Genomic DNA, 15,298 nt, shown 5'->3' on the forward strand with positions numbered 1-15,298 from the left:
ACTGCAGCTTTCAGAAACAGGCAGGTGTTTGGTGTCTGGGTCTGTTGTCTGAGGGAATCTCTGGCAAAACTAAAGATTTCAGAGCAGGCAAGCGAAGATAAGTACTGTATTTAGATGAGTTAGATGCTTTTACACTATGTGGAACAGTCTAAGAGATGTTAGTGCTTATCTGTGAGGATGCAAGAACAAATGTAGCAGCTATCTTTAAAGAGAAAGATCTGCAAAATTATAGGCCAGTCAACTAAATTTCAACCACAGTAAAGTACTGAAGAAAATAATCAAACAATTTGTAAGCACTCGCAAGAAAACAAGGTAGCGACAGACAACTTGGATTGCAGAAACAAACTGTGTCAAACCAATCTGATCTCCCTCTAAGACAGGGTAATTGGCCTTGTGGACCAGGAAAAAGCAGTAGGTGGTTTGACTTTACAAGTGTCTTGATACTCCCTCATGTGACATTCTTTATAATTTAAGGAAGCATAGTTTTAGGTGAAATTGCTGCAGAATGAATGCCAAAATATTTGGAAAGCAAAACTGAGGATGAAGTATCTGTGGAAAAAAATAGGCATGCATGGTGCTTCACAGAAGTCTGTCCTCATTCAACACTACTCAATATTTTCTTAATGACCTGGATGATGGAGCAGAGAACACCTTTACTAAATTTACATGCTGATGACATGCTGGGAGGAAATTTTGACAGGCTGGATTAAAAGATTAGGAATCAAAATATTTCTGCGCTTTAAACATACTGGCTGCAAACCTGTGGTGTTGCAAAAGTGAAGGAAAGGCAGTTCCCATACCAAGACATGTTAGGGGGAGTGATGTCTGCAGTGCATGCGAAATGCATTTTTTCTACTGAGCCCTGGAAAGACCTCTGCAGAGGAGGATGCCATGTCCACAGCTAGGGGCTAGACTGCATTACAATCTAGACCAACTAGAGTTCAATAATTAGAATGGCTAAAGGCCTGGGAGTTAACTTATGAAGGCTTATGAAGGCACCTGTAATGAACTGGTCATGTTTAATCTAAAGGAGGGAAGACCAAGTGGGATATGATGCCTGCTTTGAATATAGGCATAGCTAATGAAAAGAGGACATAATTATTCTTTATTCACTTTATAAAAGGGCCTAGTTATCTGGGAGGTTCCAATTAGATGTTGGGAAAAGCTATCTAACGTGGCAGTGAAACACTGGCATAGATTACTGGTGGGATCTGTGAGTTTTTATGACAGTAATTAGGACCAAATTAACTACAAACTGGAATAGTTACTCCAGGTTGGACTGGATAATCTCTTGAACCTTGATCTTCCACCCATATTTTTTTTTATTCTACACCATTTCCCATCGGTATTTCTCAGGGAGAAAGCAAATCCAACATTTTCCAGCTATGTTACAACAGTTACTGAACAGTTCAACTACTGAGCACTTCCACAGTGAAACTGAAGCCTCCAGGAAGCTCTAGAATGAGAGGGCACTCTGCATTTTTCAGCTCTGCATGAAAGGCATGCACAGAGTCACTATGTAGCATGTGCATAATGTGATGGTTGAGTCTAGAAAGTGTTTGAGTCTCTGCACATGTTTTGTACTATGCATATATTTTTAAAGTATCTGGAATACCCATAAGCTTGGCAACTTTCTTGTTGAAGGTCCAGAAATATTTAAACAAATATAAGAAATTCACATAATTAGGCTGGGCATAAAGGAACATGGCTAGTGAAGTTTGGATTCACAGTAACCTTAAGTAAGGTAACAGCAATATATAAGGGATATTTAGAGGTTGGATTCTAACACACTGCTTGTGAGGGAGAAGTGAGCAATGGGGTTGAAGAGGCTGAAGAATCACCGTAAGACCTGACCAAAGACTGAGGGAGGATTCCATCTTTAATTCCCTACATTATTTCCAGCATAGCCTCTGCTTTACAGCAGATGATGTTAAGCTGTAAATGTTCTGCTTAAAAAACAATGATTGTTATCTATGGCATGAAATTGCATTAAAATACTCTCTATTTTCATCCAGTATAATTTCCACTCCAGAAACAGCCTTAAGGAGAGACAACAATTAGATTATGAATTAGATTCTAGATGACAGAATCAATTTGTACTTGCAATAGCTGACTTTTCTCAATTTTGGACACGTATGTATGATATGAATTATATTTATGACTGTTGTGCATTTTCCATCCAAAGACAGAATGTGGCACAGAAATTACAGAAACAGTTGCTGTAAGTGCCTTTCTTGGTAAGTGGATATAGGAGACATGCCAGAATGATGACTGTATGGAACTGTGATCTGTATCTGGCAGGAATATGTGTATGCACAATACAGCTAGTGGGATGAAGTGAATATGAGAAGGGAAAAGTGCATCATAATACTTTATAAGAATAAACTGAAAACTGCGAAGGGCCTTATTTGTATTTCTTTTATACAAGCTTTACATATTGCTTTCAACAGTGAAGTTAGTATTGACTGATAGATGCAGAGGTAAAGAGGTAAAGAATTAGTTAGGTCTGTAAGACTGAATTTTGTTCTTAAATTATGTAGGGCATCCCTATGCTTGGGATGGTTGACTGGAGCTCTGTGTTAGAGGCCTTATGAGATCAGGGATGTTGTTCTCTGCATCCAGAAGGCTGCAGAAAAGTGATAGGGTAACAAGGTATTTAGCATAAAATAAGGAAAGATAAAGAAAATAAGTGGAAATCTAGAAAATTTTCGATGGAATGTTGCCCTGTATGATAACAGAGTTGCTACTTGGTTTTACAGAGAGTCTGGACAAAAAGCATGGGTGAAATATGGACTTAATGGAAAGCAGAAGAAAATAATGAACTTAAATTGCAGTAAGGAAAACTAGGATCAGGCATCAAGAAGACATTTAGAGCACTATGTAGAGGTGCCTAGACTGCCTAGGGAGCCTCCATCACTGAAGATTTTAAAGAACAAGCTAGACAAACATCTGTCAAGAATGATATAGGGACAACTGATCCTGCCTAGTGGGAGGAGACAAAATACATGGCCTCTTCAGGTCCTTTCCAGTGCTATTTTTCTATGATTCATGAAAAGGAAATCCAAGAAATAAGGAAACACAACAAATTAGAGAAGACACAGGTGAAATAGACAAGTATTAGAAGAAGGGCAGAAGAGATGAAACTAAAAGGAATGGTACAAAGAGCAAGAAATGCATCTTAAGTAATCCCCTTTATGCTAAAGATTTTCAATTTTTTCTGATGGGAAATATGGACATTAACTCTTGTAAAGACTAAAGTCCATGGAAGGTTTGAAAAATAAGTATCTTGATATAAAAAAGACATTCCAAAACACTTCAAAATTGATGTGTGTGAATGATAATGCCTTATAGTAGTAGTAGTTTAAGTGTTTCATGCTTCTCTTTTCTTGCAAATGGAGTTCTCTGCTCTGTACACATTTCCTAAAATACATTTGATTTTGAGAAAGAGTAATGGCATGCTGAGGACACTGCATGGTGCAAGAGCTCAATGGCAGATGAAGTCTGTTTTTAAACAGACTGCATGAGCAGGCATGGGCTTCAAAGGTGTTTCCTTAAATCTTCTAGCAATTGGAAAGAACAAGTTAATACACATATCCCCATCTTTCACGACAAATCCCTTTCACAGTCAACTGTGCCAGAGTATGTTACAAATACTGTACCCCCTGACCCTAATTTAGGTTACTCAAATAAATTCAAGTAACTGTATATATGAAACTGAATATGAAAGATACTTGATACCGAAAAAACATCCTTTGTCCCAGTATAGTAGAATATAGTATAATACATATAGTATAAAAGGTGTTTTTACACACTGCTTAGACTGAGAGAATAGCTACATTTGGAAACTAATAAACAAAACATTCTTAGGTTCACACTGGCTGTGTATATACTCTGCCCAAAATGAAGACTCCTGTGGACATGACTGGGGGCAGGACTTTGACACTATCTGCTGAAGTTCTTTCAAAGCCTTTCTATTGAATCACAACTACTTTCAAAGCACACTGTAACTGAAAGTCTTTCAAACTGTAAAATGAGTTTGGGAATATAGCTGGACTTGTGTAGAAGATTTATTTTATATGCAAATGAGGTGCATAAATAATTTTTTTACCCCTATCAGGAAGGATATAATGTCAATATAACAACAATATTATTGACAATACATTAATCACTAATTATAAATGACTTATCACTTAATAATATTAATTAATAATGTAAATATTACAATAGTATTATACTAACTGTTTCAAATGTGCAAGTGCATAATTCGAAGGTAACCCTCCTTTTCCTACAGTGAACAGCACTGCATGCTTTCTGTGCCTCAGTTGCTTAGAATGACAGCTAATGTAGTGGCATCATACTATTCCCAATGGTTTGGTGCAGTTATATGAACTGTTTTTGAGATATCCTTCTCCTACAGGTGCTGATGCCACAAAGAAAACTGGTCAGGAAAAGATGGAAGCTACAAGTCAATGTCATGCCATGGCATGGAAAGTCTGATGTAGTTCCTTGTAGCAGTAAGTAGTCTAGTAACCTTGACTTTCAAAATTCTAGCAATTTATCCATAGATGAAATAGAATTATGCAATGATGATGGTAGAGGAAAAGAGAAAGAAGAGAGAAAAATTGTCACCCTCATCACTGAAAGTCATATAAGAAGCAAAAGAAAAAGTTGAATTGAGACAACACAGTTTAGTGACTATATTGAAACAGAGAGAAAAGAGTGCATTTCTCATAAAACAAGACAGCATCAAAGCTATAGGAGCATTGCAGAGAGGAAATGATTGAGAGCTGGTTAGATTTAAACAGGAGAGAATAACAAGGGATTGTATGGAGTTGTGATAACAGGGTGGTAGGGAGTTTGTGGCAGGTTGAGACGGCAGAAAGGGAACATCTAACGTGAAATTTGGCAAGCAGATGTACAAGAATCACCACAGACCAATCTGAGAGGCATCTATGTCTTTTCAACAGTTAATCTGGAGCATGATGGCCAATGACAACAAAGATGGGGAACTGAAAATGTAGGAAAATACTACCTACTAGCTCATTTTACTGTGTTAGAATTGGCAGAAGCCCAAAGCTGGTTGTGCTGTAAGACACGAAGAAGCACAAAAAATTCTGTCAGGCATTATAGATACAAGATGACTGAGGACAACTGGGACTACAGTCCTGATTTAATGAAACTAGTATGTAGAAAGAAAGATCCGGGCAAAAGTGAGATGGGAACCCACTTTATGTGGTACACCAGAGAACAACAGAATGTCCAGAAGTTTCTTCTGTATGGGAAAGAAAATAGTTATGAAAACACCAATTATTAGGAAAGCTGTTTAGGAAATTCATAAACAAGAATGTATTTGAACCCCAGTGATCATTAGCAGCTGGATTTTTCTCAGTCAATTTTGCTCACTGTAGAATTATTTGAAAATCCTCAAATAGCTACCCTAGCCCTCTCTCATGTCAATGGTAACAATGGATACATTAAGATACCTGTTAGAGATCCAACCTATCCAAAAGCGTTTCTATTTTGGTATCTTGAGTTTTCCACTGGACATGCATATGTCTCCTTGTCTATGTCTATGCAGGAAATCCAGTTAACTAGCTTACAGCAGATACCTAACTCCTTATGACTAAGTTAAGCAAGGTGCACACTTTCCTAAATTTTATAAGACGGCAGTTCATGGTTCAAGTTCAGCTGTGCTGGTGCTAAGGTTTTGTTGTTAGTGAGATAAAAGAACACCTTAAAACAAATTTCTAAAATCTGATAACGAATGACAATGCAAACAAATTTTTACAACAAATTCATCTTTTCTCATAAACAATGCATCCTTAGCCATGCAACCTATATTTTGACAAAATTCCTCTTGAGAAGCATGGAGGAAGTGGAGAAGTTAAACTTACAAGATAGTCTTCTATTATGGGACACAAAGAGCTTATAAAGCAAGAAACATAAAATGAGAGAATTTTATTATTTCTTTTTCAAGAAAGAAGACTACAAGTAGAAAACAATGGATTTACACCAAATTTTTGAAATATTTTAGCATCCAGCAAGGAGATATGGTGAATAATGGTAAAGTAGCATCTGCAGGAAGAACACATGAATTTCTTCAGTTAGTACAGAATACCATGAAAAACTTACAAATCCTGTTTGGACAATGCCAGAGGAGCATATTGACAGGTAGTGGATCAGTGCAAAGTGATTCACATCAAAAGGAACCATTTTAGTGATACACATGAAAATAATCAGGGAAGCAAAAATATATAATGATGGATACATCTGCTTATTAAGTAAAACTGTTCCATGAACAGAGATAGAAAAAAGCAGGATGTTAGGCTGTATTGAGATAACAAAAGAAAATGCTGAAAACAACATCATGTTATGTAAAACGGGGAAGCATCCTCCCTGTGACCATGGCATTCAGTTCTGATAAAAAAATCTTGAAGAGTGTGGAAATAGCTAAGCAAAAATTATTAAAGGCAAAAAACCCCTTGTTTATGAACAGAGCTAAAAAGGATACTGAATAAAACAGGAGTGCAAACAACTGCCTGCTTTAGAAAGCCTTTGCAATTTCTAGGAGAATTCTCGGTGCTCCTTAGATTAGCAAAATGTGGGAAAATAGTAAAATATCTGAAGTTTTACCTACTTGGTGTAATTTGAAGAGAAGCAATACCTACTGTGGGTAGCTTAAAGAACATAAATCAAACCCCTCTATTTATACTTAAATACAGGAAGAACAGGACTACATCAGACTTGCTTGTGTACATTGAAAAGCAACCTATTTACAGTGCCGAAAAAGAAGCACTGCTTTACACTGCATGTAAGTATTCTATGGACTCGTTTCCATTAGGAGACATTCTGGTTTTAGTCTGTCAAATCTAAAAAAGTTGTATGAATAAACAAGACATATAGTCTACCTAAGTAAAGCTGACTAACAATATCTGAGGCATTTAAGTCTTCAGTCATCAGGGAAAAAGGAGGTACTAGCATGCATTACTTAGCAACTGGAACAGTTTACAAAGGTTCAATTATTGTGACTCAGCTAACAAGCTGCAGCTCAGTATCATTGCTCTTTTTCTCCTTCAGTACTTGAGATTCCAAGGAAGTGACAAGTTGAAAGCTAAACTAGGACTATCTGTAACTGGAACATTTTTACTACATTATTTATTTCCTGCATTTATTTCTTCAAGACATGCTCAAAACTTTCCCCAAACTTGTGTTGTAATCTTTCCCCCTGCTGAAGCTTCCTTCATCAAGTTAGAAGACAACAAATACTGTGTGACTCCATTTTCAAAAATATTTTGAATTCCTGCTGAGCCCTCTGATTTGAAGCACTCACTCAGTTCTTTTGAAAATGATATTTTAAACCTTATGATTTAATATGCTATCATTGGCCAAACACTGTAGTTAGTCTAAAACTCTACACAGGCAAAAAGATAAACCCAGGATCTCCTTAAACTTCAAGCAAATCTATTCACTTTCCAAATGATTCAACAGTTTGTATAGTACCAGCTCAATTGTTTTTCACTGTCCATCAGCATTACTTCTATGAGGAATCTAGCTCTCATGCATCTTTTGTGCTCCCAGTGAAATTCATGACAAAATTTTCTCTGACTTCTTTCAGTAAAACCAGAAGAGCCAGTAGAGGGAGCACCAATACATTGAAATAATTTTCTGCAGTTCCTATAAAAACAATAACCTAAACCAATATATTTTTTCATATAGTATTTGCACTACATTTTTTTCCCCTCCCTGATCAAAATACTGTCTTCATTAGACTTCAAGAAAAGCTGATTCAAGGTTAGGAGAATGTGTTGTTTGGTGGCCCTTCTGCAACCCCTGGCACCTCAGGACCTCTTTGTGAGAAAGAGGCAGGGGCTGAACTCTGTGAAAATAGTATTGGCAAAATAATGTTTTCTACCTCCATAGCACTGCTGGGCAGATCAGCTTAATGGGGATCATCTTTGGCTCTGGGACATAATCTGTTCTCTGCTGACTGATATTTTTGCCAGCTGATCCCTGCACATGAGCACGCAGGTTGGGCAAATAAGTACAGTGCAGCATGATGTGGCTAAACAGTGCTCTCTGCTTTGCACCCCTGCTCATTCAGGAAGCTTCAGCTTTCCCAGTTCATCCCTTTATGTGAGCCCAGTGCCATGAGCTGTGCAGAAAATGTTACACCTCTGTATCCTCTCTGCCCACTGGCACTACTGGCAGACATTGCCTGGAGGAAGATGCTTTGCTGCAGGACTCAGAGGGTGAGTTGCCCTGCATGTGAGAATGTCTCAGGCAATAATGCACATCCTTTTTCCTCCTATTTACACCTACATTTCATGAGTTTCAAATGGGATCTCAGGCTTGCTATGATTTTTGAGTGTTTCCCCCATAACAGAGGAAAAGATCTAATCTCTTCAGGGGACTGGCTCAAAAAAACCCATCCCACACATCCCCAGGAAACCAAATGTGAACTGCTGAGTTTCATATTTCATTGTCAGGCTTTCCTGTGGTGGAGAACATGGAGCCTGCCCTCAGATCCATTCAGCTTTGTTTGAAACCATGCATATGCAACCATTGCAAAAGCATTTGCCAGTAGTGCAAGTACACTCCCCTTAAAGAAAATAGAGTTAGATAAATGATAAGTGCTTTGAAAAATGCCCATGCTACATACTACAGAGGATAGGATGGGGAAAAAGCAGGCAACCAATGGGATGTGAAATGTTTTCAGAACAAACAAAAAAGTGACGTTAGAGATCCATAAATTCTCTACTTCTAAATTTGAAAAAAAAAAGAAAATAATAAATCATCAGTTTGGAATTCAGGTGGCCTGGGATACTCAGCAGTTCACAAGAAGCTGCTCCCTGTGCCTGGAGGTGTCAGCAGGAATGGAAAACAAGCACAACCAGCAGTAGGAATGTTAAGCAGAATATTTAAGTGAGGGACATTTTTGTAAGTACTTCTTTGGTAATCCCATTTGATGTGTTTTCTGTCCTCAATTTCCCCTTTCTGAGATAAAAGATAGGACTACAATTCCTTGCTCTACAGATGTAGGCAAAACTAATGGACTTGACTCTAGAGTGCTATAAGAAGAGCTACAGAAGTGTTTTTGGACTTCAGTGTGGTTACTGGATCCATCCTTAAGTCTGTCAGCTACCTGCAACCTTACATTGAGTAATAATTTCTACAGAATACTTTCTGTCTAGGCAATTATACATAACTATATCTGATTTTCCAGTGAGGAAATCTAATAGGATTTTATATTTTCCCTTGTTTTTCCTGCATGTTCCAAATAACTTCAGGCCTCAGTCTACTAGGTCACCACTAACTAAGGAACTGAGTTTACTCTAAACACTAACTTTATAGGCCAGATGGATCTCCTCTGTCTCATATTCCTACTGCATTTTCATTGCAGAAAACATCTCAGTTGGTCCTATACTGACCTTGAAAAGAAAAAGAATAAATAGATAATTCTTGAATATATAAATAAATTATATAATAGGACATTATTAATTACTACATATAGAGTATGCAGTAACACACTATGCAGGACAGAATTAATTTTTTAATTAAAGATGTTAAAGAAGTGGGGGTTTTTACAGAGGCCATGAGAGAGTCAATGAGGAGCAGAAAATTTCTGTGTGTTTGATTTGATAATCATTCAGGCTACAGACAATTTACCTGCTGGCCTGGTTTGAGCGGCGATAGTGTTATTCCCTGGGTATTGATCACTGGCAGTATCTGGTTGCCGATGACAGTGGCGATGATCTGGCCCTGGGCATTGGTCAATAACTGTGGAGTTATCGGCTGCACCTGAAGTCCCTGAGCTCCACCTGCCGCCTGGCTGGACGGGACTGGATTAGGCATCAGTGGGATTGTTCCAATAATCTGGAAGAAACAACACAGGGAGAGTGTACGCATGCCACATATACTCGCCACACGTAATTCCTTATGTTCTTCATGTTGAATCAAACTTAGGTGATAAAAGCACAGAGAGACTGGTAAGACAGGCTGAGGGTGGGAAACAGTCATTCCTTCACTGGGGTGATGAGGACTTTCCAATTCATTTGTCACATCACATATCACCTGTACATTTTACCACTGTCCACTGTCACCTGCAGCAAATCTGCTGTGGCTTAAGAGTGCATAAAGCAAATTGTGGGCCACACTCTGGGCCTTAGATTATGGTTTCTTTCCACTATTAATTTTAACACAGAGTGAGATAGATAAAAGTATCAGTCTTTTTGTCTTCCATATAATGGTTTACTAGTGGGGCTTATGTAATTTTACTTGATTTTCTGATACCTGGCACTCTGGATGACCACCTTTTACTCCCATGTGATCTCAGGAAGACACAAAGGGATACTGGTGCCTTTCAGGCATGCCTTATTAAGATACGTTCATAAAAATGCATCTGGTTTTGGATGACAGCTATGAAGTACAACACAACAGGAGGGCTGATGTTAGATAAAATATATTAGCTAACATTTCTGGGGCAAGTAGTTGCAGAAAGAGACACTTGTGACATCTCAGACTTGAGAATACAGTGATTTCCTAAAATGTGAATGTGCCTGTAAAACTAATATTAGGATGAGATGTCAAACAGATGTCGTAAGAAAGCTTGTCAGTCAATAAGCTGCTAGGCTGGAAAAAGTTATGCTGTTGCAAGATTCTTTTTACAGGTATTAGAGAATCTGAAATGAACTTCTGATGAAACTTGGGCCTAAACCCAAACTTGTTCTTTTTTTTCCAAACAGCAGCCTACAAAGCTGGAGTCATAGGACTGCTGCAACAGGAAAAATAAAAAAAAGCATATCACATCTCTATTTCCTTCACCTTCTCCTCTCTCTTCATCATAGCCTCACTGAAAACACCTACTCCATCATAAGACTTAGAGTCTACCCTTTACAGAAAACTTGCTTCTTCCTCTTTATCCTCAGCATTCACCACACTATGTTGTCCATTTTGACTCCTACTAGTACAATTCCATTTTTTTCCTCAGTGGAGATAAAAATATTGTAGTTTTCCACAGTCTGTCTGCTGGTTCTCATTCCACTTGGGGGCTTAGTTATCTTTTTAGATCTCTTTGTTTCTGACAAATTTTATAGAAATTAATCAGCTGATTCACAAACCATTAAGTAGGCATGGAGAGCTGAACGGATGGAAAGAGAAAGAGATGTATACATAGCACTAGACACAGAGAAGCTTTCTCATGAAAAAAAGCTGAAGTATTCCTAATGAAACTCAAAAGCAAGTTTATTCCCCAAAAAATATATAAAACAAAACATATAACATTCCTATTGATTTCAACAATTAATTTATATACTGTATCAATGGAACCCATCCAAGACAGTGTAAAATTAGGTCTAAAATAACTGTTTAGTGAAAACATCAGTTAGCTTTTTGGGCAGACCACTAAGTTGCTTTATGAGAGTGCAAAAGTAAACTCCTCTGAATCTCTTGCTGTGGATATAAAATGAATACAGGTGTGAAATGCATGGTAAAGAGTAACAAAGATATGTGAAGACCTCTGCCTACTGAAATCACCAGCGGTGACATACAACAACCCCAAAAAATCCATTCTTAAAAAAGCACCATGCAAAGATAACCAAGTAATTCAGGCGTAGCAGGAGGGACAGGTGGCTGTCATCACCCTCTCCCATTATTAGGCTAAGACATGACTCCACTGAGTGACAGATCCTAATGAGTGACTGTTCCTTCAGCAGTCACACCCAGTGAGGTGCCTCTAGGTAGGCTCAACCATGAAGTACCAGGTGACAACCTACACTGACTCCTGGAGCAGGAAGAGTGCACTGTTGGCTATGGCAGCTCAGGAAACGCGCAGTAGCTGTCATCAATTTGCCAAACTTGCCCAGTTAGAAGGCCTTAGCATGGGAAGACCAGAAAACCATAAAGTAAAACAAGGCAGCTCTCCTGTGGGAGAGCCTGATAAAATGGCAAGCCCAGCTACTAAGCTGTATTGTAAGAGCTGCATATATCAAGACTGTTCAAAAGACTGTAAAGATACAATTTAAGTTCTTAATGCATTGCTAAAAGGTAGACAGATCAATAAAGATTATTACCTCCATTTTATGGAGCATGAAAGTGAAGCACGGTGAAGCATATTCAGTTAGCCTTCTAAGCTGAAATTTCCTCAGAGTTTCTCTTTTCAGATCACAAGGATTTTATTTTATTTTATTTTATTTTATTTTATTTTATTTTATTTTATTTTATTTTATTTTATTTTATTTTATTTTATTTTATTTTATTTTATTTTATTTTATTTTATTTTATTTTATTTTATTTTATGTCCCTAGCTGAATGGCAACTGCTTTCCTGTTCATGTGAGAAGATGGTTATTCACTGAGAGGCATTTATTTACATCATTATCAGATTTCAAATTGTTTTCTAAAATCAGACTTTCAGCATGAATGAAATACAACTGCAGTGCAGTGCAACACATAAATATCTCCCAGTTTTTGTGACCTAACATATTTATGAGTAACAAATATATTCTTTCACTTTTAATATAATCTCACCAAACACAAGAAATAATCCTTCTTAATTTTATCAGCAGAGACATATCAAAGGCCTCCCCTTCCTTTGCCATGTCTGTAAAGGACGCAACCTTGGACTGTCATTACTCCAATGTAACTTTAACTATCAAGGTCCTAATCCCAGCAAAGCAAAAAATGCTGTGTTGGTGTTATCAGTAATAGAAATGTTTGCATTCACATTTAAAATGCATTTCTTGGACTACAGTTGGACATTTCATAGAATGACAATGCTGAAGTGGACAGTTTGTAAGGTCAGAAGCAGAAGGCTATCTATATGTATTAATGTGTGTCACACACCATACTGTACATGGCGTGCTGTCCATGCACACAGACAGAAATGGAGCAGGAAAAACACAGATGGAAGAAGTGTTTCAGAAGGGCAAATAAGCAAATGTCCTCAGGGGTGTTACCACAGGACCCAAGGGTAAATCTTAATTGAAAACAGAAACTTACTGAGATTTAAGAAGATTTTATTTCTTTTTTTACCAAAGTAAATTCTTGTCTGGTTAAGAAAAAGATATCCACTTGTCTCTACTTAAACAACAGGGCTACTCATTATTGCATGCAGCTTTGAGATGACTAAAATTGGATTTAGGTTTCCCCTTTCAAGTTTCTCCTTGTCCAAATACCCTCTCCTAAATATCTTAATTGCTCACTGATTCACACATAAGGAGTACTCCAACTGGATCCCTTCCTTAAACCTTGTGTGAATGATGTGATGCTGAACCACATCCCTCTTCCCTCTAATTTTGGTATGAAATTTCACCCTGGGCCCTGCTAATCTGTCCTCTTAAATTATTGTACAAGTTGAAGACAATTTACGGTTTTGATACATTTTGAATTTTGTCAAGAAATAAAGCAAGGCAATGCCACAGGCTTGAGGCACTGGCGTGCCACAGTACAGACTATTTAATTGCCAGTGATTTCCCTAGTCAGGAGGCATTGCTCCTTTCTAGGAAATGCTGCTACTTCAGATTATATTCAAAGATGGTTCAGGAATAACATGTGACAGGGACTGATCCCAGAAGATACTTACAGAGTCACACTGAATGGTTTGAGTTGGAAAGGGCCTCTTAAAGACCATCTAGTTTAATTCCCCAGCCATGGGCAGTGATGTATTTCACTAGACCACTTTGCTCTAAGCCCCATCCAACACTTCCACAGTGAGAACACATTCCACAATGCTGTGTCTTCTCTGAGACAAAGCAGAATAAGCTTCTTACTCTGGCAATGCTTGGACTCAAATTCTTAAACAAACCTGCTTGTCAAAGATGTTCTTGAAGAAAAAAATCCCACATCCCTAAAAGTTCTCATGCTACAAAAGTATAAATTTAAATGTTTTGAGAGTTTTTTCCATGTCTTTTACGGTTCCTTTTATACATCATACAACTGAAAGCAAGCACTGTTCACAAAGGAGCTGCAAAACAGGTGTCATATGCAAAACAGCAATAAGACAGTTTTGAAAGCCCAAGGGTTAATTCAAGGGATCCCCTTATCAATACTTGTCTAAGAGAGTTAGGCGCAGTAATCCGCATAGCACTGTTGATTAAAATAAATGACACCAGGTTGTATCTTTATGAGGCACAGGTTCCTCATATAGGTACAAAATGCAGTGCAGGTGGAAACTGTACTGAGATATTTAATGTAAATTCAGACTTCAAATTCTTTAATGGAGAAAGGGTTTTGCCCTCCTTTACTAATCAGAGAGACTTGCCCTCTTCAAGCAACAGAGTGTTGCCAGAATTCTTGCTGGAGTCAGATTATCACTTCAAGTATTCACTATGTTTCTTTCCTTTTTGTTCATGGATTAATAGATACATCAATTGTATCAAGCCACTTAGACAAGAGTTTTTGCAGAAATTAATGTATTATTTTTCTGCTTCCCAGTATTAGCTATGTTTTAAAAGTTAGTTGTTTGTTTCTAATTTTAAAAGAAATCGGGGGTGATTTTTAACAGCATCTGAATATTTTCTAATGATTAATCTATCAGTGTGATTTTAGCACCCTAGGATTTCAAGATATCTGACATTGGATCTCTCAGATCTTACAACTTGAACCTACCATTGTCAAGATGATTTCTGCAATAAAATTGTAGGGCTTGGCTTGCACATGAAGTTAATTTGTCAGCCTACACCCTCATACCAGGTGTGGGCCCAATGGTCTTTGCCTACATAGTTCTGCAAGCAGCAATGAAAGAATAGCACACATTTAAAGTGAAGGTAAAATCCCAAGTAATGGAGCTGACCACCGAGGGGGAAAATCCCAAATCCTCAGTATAGCAATAATTTCTCTGAATATCACCCCCCATGGCAGGGTAATGTCCTAACACTGCTTAACTCAAGCCAACACCACCAAAGGAACGCTACAAACTGTGGCCAAATGGGTGGTTCAACAGCTGCCTTTGTTTCTGCTCTGAAGTGTAAGTAAAATCAAAGACCAACCTCACTAGTTTGTTTCTACTGTCAGCCAAGGCTTACATAAAGCAAATGGTGACATTTCATCTAAAAAATGTCTTCAACTATAAAAATGAAATATTAAATATTTTTAGTAGTATCATCAAAATAAACATCTCTTCAATTTGATCAATATTACAACTCTTTAAATATTGAAATTTAATTATTCAGTTTTGAACAACAGAAGAACGACATAAAAAGAAAACAGAAAAATGGGGAAAAGTGAAAGAAGCAACAGAAAAATTGTTCAGCAAAATGAGACAAACTACCATATACACATAGACACAAGGGTGTTGGTGGATG

The 15,298-nt window shown here is 37.6% G+C and overlaps 1 protein-coding gene across 3 annotated transcripts in view; it reads right to left on the minus strand.

The window, feature by feature from the left end:
• Positions 1 to 15,298, minus strand: part of POU6F2 (POU class 6 homeobox 2) — a 323,386-nt gene that overhangs the window by 14,295 nt on the left and 293,793 nt on the right. For all 3 annotated transcript variants that reach the window (XM_058817082.1, XM_058817100.1, XM_058817090.1), the window contains exon 7: positions 9,667 to 9,873. In XM_058817082.1, coding sequence (XP_058673065.1) covers positions 9,667 to 9,873 — 207 coding nt within the window. The remainder of the gene's footprint in view (positions 1 to 9,666; positions 9,874 to 15,298) is intronic.

The sequence above is a fragment of the Ammospiza caudacuta genome, chromosome 1 (genome assembly GCF_027887145.1).
Source record: "Ammospiza caudacuta isolate bAmmCau1 chromosome 1, bAmmCau1.pri, whole genome shotgun sequence".
In the NCBI taxonomy this organism is placed as follows: Eukaryota; Metazoa; Chordata; class Aves; order Passeriformes; family Passerellidae; genus Ammospiza; species Ammospiza caudacuta.